This window comes from Alligator sinensis, unplaced genomic scaffold (genome assembly GCF_000455745.1).
Source record: "Alligator sinensis unplaced genomic scaffold, ASM45574v1 scaffold481_1, whole genome shotgun sequence".
In the NCBI taxonomy this organism is placed as follows: domain Eukaryota; kingdom Metazoa; phylum Chordata; order Crocodylia; family Alligatoridae; genus Alligator; species Alligator sinensis.
Window position 1 is genome coordinate 802,875 of NW_005842201.1, and position 11,873 is coordinate 814,747.

Sequence of the window (11,873 nt, forward strand, 5' to 3'; positions counted from 1 at the left end):
GGGGTGGTTCATATACTAGCAAGGAACTGTTCTTGGCCTGGAAGCTGGTGGGTGCAGCCATGGAAACTCTTTGTGTCGTACGTCGTTGCACAGGCACAAATTCCTGTCCCATCTCCTGACAGGCTCCCATTAGTCTGCTGAGAACTCTCTTCCTTTTATTTATTTGGCATTACAGCTCTATTCTGTGTGTGTTTAAAACATTTACTATTGAATATATTCAAGTATATTCAGTGGTAAATTTTTCTTTCCTCCTCACTTTTTAAAACTCTCTTATCTACTGATCTTAATCTTCTTGATACTCCTCCACACTGGATGTTTGTGTACACCTCTCTGTATACGTGTACACTACTTTAACTCCTAATCCATTTATTACTATAGAGGTTTCTTTATCTGTTTTTAATCTCACTTTTATTTTTATTAGTCTTCTTTAGATTACAGCCATAATTGCTGTGATGTTTTCCTACTCTGAGGGCACGACTACATGTAATGCTGTCACTATAGCAATGCACTACAGTAACGCGGCATCCGCGGGCATCTCCACAGGGCCAGTAGCTACTTTGCCATACCAGTGCGCTCCCCGGGTATAGCATGCTGCTACAGCAAAATAGCTGCTAAAAATAACTGTGCATCACACATTCGGCGCAGTATGGATTGTTACATGGCGCAGTAACAACATCACCACAGTGGCACATGTAGATGTGCCCTGAGTTATTTATTCAAGAAATCATCCCATTTCTATTTCCTCCTTTCATTATGTAAACCATTTGCACAACGTCAGGAAAACTGAGAAACCTGTCTGTTTTTTGAGGGATCCCCCTGCAATTTTCCTGTAGGGCTCAGTGGCACCTGGATTGTTACAGGGGACTTGTCTCTGTGTTGTAATCCATAGCCAGATGGACAGGGAGGTTGAACAGAAAAGTCAATTAATCTTATGCTGAGGGGTGGATTGCAGCTTTGCAATGACACAGAGCTGCACAGCTACAGGAACAGCCTAGAGATTAGATTATGACATAGGAAGACACACAGCTCCTCACTAGTTCTAGAGGAGAAATTACTTCATCTCTTTCTGGTGCCCACTCTTTCTCTTTCCCCTGTCCCACTGAGCCACACAGTTGGGCTAGCAAGTTCCCTCCACCCTGCCCCCTCTGTGGCTTCAGAGCAGAGGACAGGGTATCGAGTAGGAGAAAGGCAGTTCCTACTCCTACGGCCCAGAGCTACAACCTGATTGGAAAGAGGAGGGGGAATCTTTACTTACTACACGGGTCAGTAAAAGCTTTGACAGACTACGTCTAAATGAACTGGGTTTTTTGGGTAGAGATATTAATGCAGAAGACAGGCCATCACTGTCAAAGAAGGGAAGCTGACTAATAATAAATAAAACCTGTCCATGCATCCTATTATTCTTCTGCAGCTAGGAACAGGAGATGCAATGTTGCATGCAGTGATAGACAAGAAAATGCTCTATAATATGTCCAGGTTAGATTTTAGCACCTAAAGGGGCTAGTAGCTTCAGCTATATTATTAAAATAATATTTAGAATCTACTGTATTTTCATGCATATGACCCATGTCTTTCCCCTAGAACCAGCTGGTTAAAATTGATGTGCACAATATTTGCAAGAAAAATGGATCCCCATGGATCCAGAAATTTGGCGGTGGGAGAGCAGTGGCAGCACAGTGGCAGCATTAACTGGCATAGCTCTGAGAGGGGATGGTGTGTGTAGGCGATTAGTCCACAGGCAGACCTAGCGTATGGGGTTGGACCCCAGAGCCAACACAATGGGTAAGAGACTCAGCATGGTGTCCCAGATTCAGCATGTGAGGTTGTCACCCAGTGTGCATCCCCAGAGCCAGAGAATAGGGTTAGACTGGGCATGTGGGCCCAGACCCAGCATCCTCGCATGTGGGCTGGTAGCAGAATTTGGAGGTGGTTCAGGTCCTTAGCCGCTGCTACTCATAACCACAAAGATCCTGTCTTTTTTTCCTTCTGGCTTCTCTTCAAAACAAGATGCATACTATATATGGGAAGTATTGGGGAGGAGATGAAGGGTATATGCTGTATGCAAGAAAATATAGTGTTTCAAAGCCCACTGAAGTCAGGGACTCCCACTGATGCCAGTGGTTTACATCTGGCCCAAAATGAGAAAGACCTCAAGCATTTGTAAAAACTTTCAAGAAGGAAGAAGAGTTGCATATGTCCCAATTTTATGTATTGTGGAGGATCCATGACAGCGTGGGATATTGGGGAGGGGTGGGGAGCGAAGACATTTTGGGATCATTTTGAAATGTCCACATGCTCATAACAGGCAAAGTAGGTCACCCAGCTGAGTGGGAATTCAACCGTTGTGGTTACAGCATGTTTTAAAGGGGGAAAAATCAGATACATTTTCAAAACATTTTAGGCTCAGTACTGAGAACAGGTGCTTTAGTATGAATGATGGGAGGAAATGCAAGGAAACTCCAGACCACAGAACATGCAAATTCTGAGGCTGGCTGTTTTAGCCTGTCATGGCAAAGAAAGCAGTAGGGTCCACGTGGAAGTTGTGGCACTGAAAAAAAAATGTCTGGGATTTTTTTCGCGGTGGAGTTGCAAATATCTGAGGGAATGAGATCAAACGAGAGACAAAGATGCTTATAATCCCAAAACAACCTATGTAAGCTTTTTGTTTTATCTTTCAAAACATTTGTAGAACAAAGGGACCAAGAAAATATAAACACCCAAAATAAAATATGCTACTGTAATTAGAGGAAAAGAGCCCTTGGTTTTTCTTGAGGCTTTTTATATACGTATACTTATATTTACTTGATCTGGCAGCTTCCATGTCATCTACCCTGTAGACTTCTAAGGCAGCAGCAAACTTTTAAGATGCCTTTAGCAAGCAGAGAAACATATACAAGTACAGTTTGGGGGCATGGACTTCTTTTAAAAAAGATTAAAAACCAGTGTTGTCATGTTGAAATGCTCAGAAGGTAACATCAGTTATTAACACTTGGGCCAGGTACAGACATTACACTTTTACCAATGTAAGCGGTCAAAAACCAGTCTATACCAGTAGCAGAACAGGAGTTTAGGACACACAGACTGGTTTAAAAATGGCAGAACCCAGTCTAACGTTTTCCCTTTCCCCCACCAAGGAATGAATGTGTGTTTTCTTCACTACTGATCTAAACTACGCCGCTTACAGAAAACTGTATAACTTGGATTGATTCGGCCTTGCGCTTTTTGAATGTCTCTACCTAGCATCAGAGGAATATTGCCCTTGTTCCTAACTGGGAAAGTAAACAACCTTTAACAGAAAACCTCATGTAGTTGAAACCATGTTGCGTTAGGTGTTATTCATAATAAGTGACATGTGAACCTTAGGAAATGTAGTCTCCTGTTATTAAGTGTAGGGAGATGCCATTTTTATCAGATAGGTGTGGTTAATTCAGCTGCAACAGGCAGGGTCAGTTAACACATGTTTGAAATGTTTGGTTTTTTTCTGTGTTAAGACACCACAAGCTTGAGCTATGGCATGTCCTCCCACACTATAGTGTATCCAAGTAGTATAATGTATATTCATGGGTGGTATAGGTTTAAACAAGCTAGCTCAGCTATGGCTAATCTACCCTGCTTCTGCCGCGATTCTGGTACCAATCTTAGAGTTCTGGTATCTCCTCACTGCAGTGTCAATTTACCCAGAGTTTCATAGGACATTTTTCATTGAAGTCAATAGGTTTTGGATAGACTCTGACTTTAGTGAGTTTTGGAACAGGTCTCCAGCAAGATGACCAATAAAAGACATAATAGCATCATCTGTTCTCTATAATATTATATTACCTGTATCAAAATAACCTCATTAGGGTTGGGTAAAAATAGTCCATTAATGCTTTTTCTTAAATGAAAAATTGGGCTTTTAACAATAGCATAATTTGTGAACCATACTTACTGTGTGTGACATTTTGTTGAAAAAAAAAAAATGCCCAAAAGCGAAATGGTTTTGTTTTTTGGCTGCAAATACTTTAATTTTGCACTTTTGCTAAAAACTTGACACTGCCCATGGGGGAAAAAAAGTATGCAAAAAAGGCAAGAAAAATGATAATCCTCATTTTTGTCAATTTTTTGTATGGAACACACTCTGAGCTGTACATTTCATAGCCATGGGGGCCTTAAAAGTGATCTTGAGCTTTTCAGTCTGATTCTCCGTGCCATTAAGAACTGTGGTTGTCAGCCATCTCTCACTTCCCAGGTGAAAAAAACATACTTATATGCATTTCAGAGTAAGGATGAATTTATGTACAACTTCCATGTGACTTAAGTACTTACTGACATATTTGGCTGAATAGGGTAAACTGCTGAATTAGAGCAGTGGATGTGTTTACATGAGACGCTACTGCAAAGCTGATACTGTGCTTTTATTTAGTACTTGTTCTAGTTGTAAAACCAAACATATCATTAGGCTACTGTGCAGTAGCATCACCTAAAAAATGCTTGCAGGCACTGCTGCTCTAACTCTGGTAAAGGTGCATTTATTTAGTACTTACAAAGTGCCGAAGAACATCTTTTAGGTGATGCTACTGTGCAGTAGCCTAATAGCACTGCACAGTAGCTTATTAGCACTGTCCATGCTGTGGCATGCTACTGCACAGTCAGCATCTTGTGTAGATGTGCCCCATGTGAACTAATTGACTCTGCTTCTCAGTTTTATTCATAAGGTGTACATCTACATGTTCATTAATGAGTTTTTGTTCTGGCACATTACATTTAGTACCTCTGGGTGCTTTTACACAAGCAGGGAGGCTGTTCTGATGTGCTGCAATTCCAGTGCATTGGAGCAGATTCAATTAATCAGGTCAGTTGAAGTGTGCTCCAGCAGCCTCCTACATCTCATGTATCAGCATCCCCACACTTCAGAATGGTGGCAGGAGCACTTTTATCTAAAGCTCGTTTGATGAGCTTCAGATAAAGTGTCTCCACCACCATTTTGAAGCATGAGGACACTGATACATGAGATGTTCCAGGCGCTTTAATTGGAGTGAATCTCTAATTAGTGACTCTCTGAGTCACTCTAATTAAAGCACCCTCTCCTCACTCCTGAAGCACGTGTATAAACGTTTTCTAATGTGAGGTACTAACTAAATGTGCATTAGACTGCCCTAATGTGCAGCAGTGAAAACATACTTTTTTAGTGATGCTTACAGCATAGCAGCCTAATTTTACTGTGCATTACCATATTAGGACGGTTTTTGCTGTGACACTATAATGTGCAGTAAAATAGGCTACTGCATGTTAAACTGCATGTGCAGATGTGCCCAAGGAGAACAGTAAAACATAAGACATCTCATAGAAAATGGGAAGTTGGGAAAGCATTGCTGAGATTGTCTCTCTACATAATCAGTAGAAAAAAAAGGAAAATTATTTTTATTGTGGCATTTTTCTATCATTCTGTGATTTTCCCCAACACATAATACAGTCTAAGTTGCTATTTAAATATGTCAATAAGGTTGTGAGAGAGGAAAAAAAAAAAAATAAGGGATGAAGTAGCTCACTTATTAAAATTTCTCTTGCTAAAAAATGTTTTCCTTGGAGCAGGTTGCTGCTAATTAGCTGAGGATATGTTCACAATGCTCTCAGCTTTGCAGTTTTCCAATCTCCCTGTATTTGCCTAATGACTATTTAGAAAAAGAAATCTAGATAAACCTATAAGGTTTTACAAGATTATATATACAGGAGAATTTGGGTTATGCATTTAAGTATGAGCTATGTTGCTACTGACTTGGTACGGTTGAGCTACTTCTTCAAATCAGACATGCAGTCTCTACTTTGGCTACTTTGGCTATTTGAAAATGAGAAAATGAAATGATTTATTGAGTCCAAGCCAGTTTCATTACATCATAAGAAACCTGAACTGTCAAGTTATGATTTATAATAGAATAATCCATGATGAAGTTTATTCACTGTGTAACTCAATTCCCTTTGCAGTCAATGGAAATAAGCCAAGGTTCAATGCAAGTAGAACCAGGCCCTTAAGTAAATGGCTATCATAGATGTTACAGCTCTAGGCTATTTGGATAGTAGCAAAATCCAAATACCTTTCTGTTCCAATCTCCAGTGAGTGTTTCGGGGGTGGGCCCAAAACTTTGGGAGTCAAAAACAATCTTCCTTCTTGCAAGGGGGTGTGGTGATGAGTATGAATTAGAGCAAGTGCGTACTAATCAATGGTTATCTACTGACTGCCACTCCCTAACAGGATATCTACAGTTTGCTGCAAATCCTGTTGAAGCTAGTGGGAAGACTCCCTTTCACTCCAGTAGGTGTTGCATCAATGCAAGATTTATCAGATAGGTTTCATTAGCAAGCTAATAGGTTGTCTCCGCTCTCTTTGTATGTTCCAATCTAATTCAAAGGACTCCAACTGCATTCAGTGACCTCCTGCTTCAATGAATGTAGTCTTCTACTATTGCAGAGGACTTTCATTAATTGATCAAGCACCCACTTTAAACCAGCTCTTCCATTACTTGTAGTGGGAGGCTGTTTCAGAACCTTACTCCTTTGATGATGAAAAACAACTTCTTGTTTCTAGCCTACAGGTATTCCAGATTAGTTTAACAACTTTGTTTTTGTGTCAGCATTGTCCTCTAATTTAAATGTATTTTCCCCTCCCAGTTGCTTATTACCCTGATACATTTGTAAAGAGCAGTCAGATTCCCTGTCACGCCTTGTTTTACTGGGCCGAATAACCAAGACAATCTTTTTAATTATTTCTTTTGCATGTTATTGAAAAATAAAGTCACTATAACAACTCATAGTTTTATGCTGCACATAGTCACATTCTCTGCTTCATCTACATAGTCATACACTTACTTCATTTGCTTCACAATGGTGCTCTTCCCTGACTCTCCAGCACCTGCAGAAAGAAAAAGTTCAAAAAGTTGACTGATGCTCAATTAACTCTAGTAGACATTAAACATAATCCTTGCAAACTCCATAAATTTGTACGGCGGCACAAAGGGAGAGAGAGAAAAAAGATGCAGGGGCAGATTTGGGTTTTATCAACATCCAATGAGGTGGGTAAAGCAGCGGAGAGCTCTTAATGGATAAAAAGTAGGCAAATGCTACCCTTAATTCTGAGTCATGCTGCCTTCTTGGGGAGCTGTCCACAATCTCCTGCCCTGGAGTGTGACAGAAGTCTGAGTTCTGATTGTTCCACATAGTGCAGCAGGTGCCTCTCTCCGCACAAGAAAGCCAAATGGCTTTTGTGGAAGGGAATGTGGACATTTGGTATTTCCCTGGCTGATGGACTCAGAGGCATTATGGACACAAACCTGGTGTAGTTATCTTGCTCTGCCTTGTATTTTCCATAACCAAGTACTGTGAGGTAAAATCAGAGAGTGGCATGAGTGAAACTATTAGATTCCAATTGCCTTTGCCGCTGACACAGCTCAGGAAGAACTCCATGTCTTCCCCGAGCCGTATTGACCAAGGGTGAAGCTATATGTTACACTTAGACCATAGTAAAGCTATTGAATGTTAAGCAGCATTGAAGATACCATGTGACTGCTCACCGCATACTTAAGGGTTAATATTGTGCTTTGCCTGTGCAGCTCTGACTTGCCACTACAAGTGTAGCTAGGAGCCAGGACACCTGGAGTCTATCGCTGCTCTGGCATAGGTGGAGGGGAGAAGAGGGGGGACTGTGAACTGGGAGTGGTGCATCCTGGGATGCTGGAGTGCTGCAAATTGCTTGTTTTATCTCCATGGAGAGGACTGAAGTTACCCTGGCATGAGCTTGGTAGCATGGCCCAGAGTTAAACCTTGCCTGATGTAGTATAACTTTGAGAGGGCACTTAGCATGAATTAACAAGCTTTCATGTGTGGATGCGCAGGCTGCTTACAGACATAAAAAAAGGCACTTTAAACTCCATAAACTCTCATGCTGAGTCCAGTACATACCCAGGACAGGCATCTCATTAGTTGAACACAGCTTGCCCAATGATAGATCAGCTGCTTTAGTAGGGCTTTTTTGACACTTTTATCCAATAGTTGATTGAATCAGCTATTGGATAAAAACGTCAAAAAAGCTCCACTGAACTGTCCAGTCTATACAGATGCTGTGGACCTGGGTTGATCTGACATGCACTTCTTCTGGCAAAGTTTTTCGTTTGTTTGATAACATCTGTAAGCATCTTCACATTTTAAGTGCCCTTAGTATGGTCTAAGTGTAAATGATAATGTTACCTCCAGATTTTAACTGGGTGAAGTCATCTGCTGACTAAAAGTCAGTTGCGGACTTGAGATCTAGATCTGGTCAGGTCTGGGTTCATATAACTGGATGACCCCAGTCTTTCTATTCAGGTGAAGAAGAATGGCTTCTCCTACTGCAAAGCAAGGGAGGCTGCAGTTACTTACCAGAGTTGCTAACAGGGAGAAGCAAGTCCTGGTAAGTAAATTACCTACCACAATCTGGCCGAACTGTTTGTAAGTTGAACAAGGCCATAATTTTGGAGCTAATTTTGAAGTATGTGATTCTCCATTGCCCTGCCCTGTCTGTAGTCATTTATTTCAAGAATGCAAAGTGGATGCAACGTATTTTTGACTTGCATCCATTTTTGCCCTGTGGCCAGTCAGGCTGTAGCTATTTTAAGTGATGCTTACTGGATGAACTGAATGAATTGATTACAAACATTTTCTAAACGGATTTTATAAATTGAATAGCACTTAAATGTCAGTGATTAATTTAAGCAAATGAATCACAACCAATAGCAAGACATATGCAAAACAGGTTCTGAAATTCTTAATATGAGTTACAAAAAGCGCTGGTGAAAAATATTGAGATTATGCAAAGTTAGCTGCTGCTGCCATCTGCCACTCACTGTGAATAATTACGACTGTGTCAACAATCAGTTTTGCATCTGGAAATTGCAAATTTGGTATAGGTTATTCAGTATCTTCCTAATACCCTTGGAAGATGAAACAAATCCCCATGCACCCCTGCTGGCCTCAGTTTGAAAACTCATAAAATTGACGTTCATGCAAAGTACACATGCTGCGGGGGGCAGGGGCAGGGAGGGAGCTGGAAGATGTTAGTGAAAATAATATGCAAACGAGTTCCTGTTCAAGGTCAAATGAGCTGATCTGGGATTTCTATCATATGGGTGCATCTTTGCTCATCTGCATATATTTTTAATGTATCACCCAGCAATAAAAACAAAATAATGGACTACATAGAGCAATTAAGCTCAGTTCCCAAGCATTCATAGATGCACTAGCTCTCAAGGGGATGGGACAGAAACAATCTACTGCAACTTTGCATCTGTCCTTATTCCTTCAAGTCCAGCTAACTCCATTTGCCAGGTCATTCAGGATAAGGTAAAAAATAACAGAACTATAACTTTACATACATACATTCCCCTCCTCCCCCTCTACAGCAGGACTTCAATAACTGAGTACAATGAGCTCAGAGCCACAATAGCACTTAAATTGCTGCCCAAGGGTTTATAGGGTTTTGGTCACCACTGCTCCCTTCTGAAGAGCCAGGGAAGAAGTGATAACATATCCCAACTGTTGTGAATAAAAAAGAACTGAGGCTCATCTGGGCCCACAGCTCAAGCCAAACCTCATTTCTTTCTGTGAAAAGTTCAATTAACTTTAAAAAGTATTATATGGCTATTTTCCCAGCTTGCCAGGAACCAGATATAGTCATCCATGACTCCTATCTTGTACTTCATGTCTTCAACACCTAAAAAACATCAGAGCTACCATTTTCAGAAGTGGCCTCAAGTCTTTAGTGCCTCAAATTAGTAAACCAAAAGGTTCCTCAAGAAAGACTTCTCAAGAATGGAGCCATCCAAGAGTCAGTGACTACTTTTGAAACAGGCCAACAAAATTTTGTTTTATAAAACATTTTGAGATTTCATTTTTATTGGGGTACAAAGGCAACCTGATTTCTTTTAACAAAAGACCTGGGTATACTATATACGTAGTGAGTGCCATAAAAAAACTATTTTTTCTGGTGAAACCATGCCACTTATATTCAGTGTGTGTGTGTGTGTGCTCATCCTCGCCCATGATAGGGAGAGAGAGATTGTCTCTGTTGCTCAATGCCTAGAGTACTTACCTGGAATAACTGGGTGCCCCTCTCTGGTTCTCACCAGATATTCTGTAACAGACTTAAGTGACCTTTCTAATGAACCAAAACTGAAACATGTTGTTGAAAATTCCTGACCCATTCTCTGTGACATAGTTTTGGGAATCTTGTCAGTAAGTTTGTTCTTGTGGTATTACAGTCAGAAGATTTGAGTTGGAAGGATAGAGATTACATAAACTTTTAGTGCTTGGGTCCTGGTTTGAAGCAAAACTATGCTTTTTTTTTTTTTTTTTTTAAGTTTACCTATATTAGGCCATCTTAACTCTTAATTTCTGCCCAGACTAGTATAAATTGTAAAAGCAGCATGGTTTCTTAAAATATGAAATACTGCAGCACTGCTTTAAATTGCTTTAAGCCAAGTTACTCCCGATGACCTTTGCTAAATTAGTCCTATGAAGGAAGAACTTGGCCCTTTGATCATTTTAAAGAATAATGTTGATTAGGAATGACTGACAACTGGAAGATAGCACTTCCAAAGGTTATGAATGATTATACCGGCTCAAAAATGTAGTCACTTATTAAGCAAAGTGAACCCAATTGAGCTTGATTATTTTATTATTTAGCATTGCACATTTTTTCATACAAAATAAATATGTATTATGCATTAGAATCAAGTCACCATTCGCAAGCATAGGTAGTGTAGAATAAACAAATATAGACTTGAAGAATGGTGCTTTATGGCCACAATCTTGTTTAAATCCCTCTTAACTATACAGTTGGTCCAATTAAAGATATCACCTATACAAATCATTGCCTCTTATTGGATGGTTATGGGGATTTTATTGTTGAGACTTCATGGAATAAATATGTTTTGAAGAGGGATTTGAAGGATGTGGATGGTGAATAAGAAGTGGGTGTGGTTGTGGACAGATGTTAATTTGCCTGAGCGCTTTGTAGCACTACAAAAATATAGCACTATGGGAGCATACAGGCATTCCAGCCCCCTGATTGGAAGACTATAATGGTGCCCCAAAGACCAGCTGTCCAGCCTTGGAGCAACAGAGCAGTACTCTGTCTCCTTCTCCTCAGGGGAGCCTGTTCACCAAAGGTTCATACATGCATTCAGGGAAGTTAGAGGAAGGTTAAAGAGTGTTGAAATGGCCACCCAATCTAACACAATTTGTTCAGGTGTGGACCCTACACTCAGATCCCTATTTAAGTTGATTTAAGTGCAAACTGTACAGAAGTTCTAGGAAAGTTAGATCAGTCTAAAAATGGCCATCCTTATCTAGAGTTAACCCTACCTCTGAGGTACTCTAACTTAGATCGGGTTGGCCATTTTTAGATTGATCTAACTGTCCTGAATTTCTGTACAGTTCCCATTGCAGCCCGAAGCCTAGGAAAGCACAGCCACTGGCCCTGAGCCCCAGCCTCAGCTCCAGCCCCGGACCTGTGATTTTCCTACCTGTCCCCTAGCACCAGTCTATTTTTAGTTCCCTGGTCTCTCACCCAAGTCCCAGATGGACAACCCTCCTCACAACAGACCAGCCAACCCCACCCCACCAAGTCCCCATCCCATAAGCTGCTCCTGGTGCTGGTTTAATCAGCATTCACCAATGCCGGGAGTCAAGAAAGTAAATCCCAGTGGAGGAAAGGATGGGGGATTGGTTTGTGTGTGGGGGGGGTGTTTATCTGGGGTGGGGGCAGGTCAGGGGGCTCAAAATAGCCCTTGGTCCTGGGGTGGGGTGGGGGAGAGAGCCCTCACAAACCCTGCAAGCCCCCCAGATCCCACCAAACCCTTCTGGAC

The 11,873-nt window shown here is 41.0% G+C and overlaps 1 protein-coding gene across 2 annotated transcripts in view; it reads right to left on the reverse strand.

The window, feature by feature from the left end:
- The window catches only part of GNAT3 (G protein subunit alpha transducin 3), a 54,039-nt gene that overhangs the window by 16,572 nt on the left and 25,594 nt on the right, over positions 1 to 11,873 (reverse strand). For both annotated transcript variants that reach the window (XM_025207609.1, XM_006026624.2), the window contains exon 3: positions 6,844 to 6,886. In XM_025207609.1, coding sequence (XP_025063394.1) covers positions 6,844 to 6,886 — 43 coding nt within the window. The remainder of the gene's footprint in view (positions 1 to 6,843; positions 6,887 to 11,873) is intronic.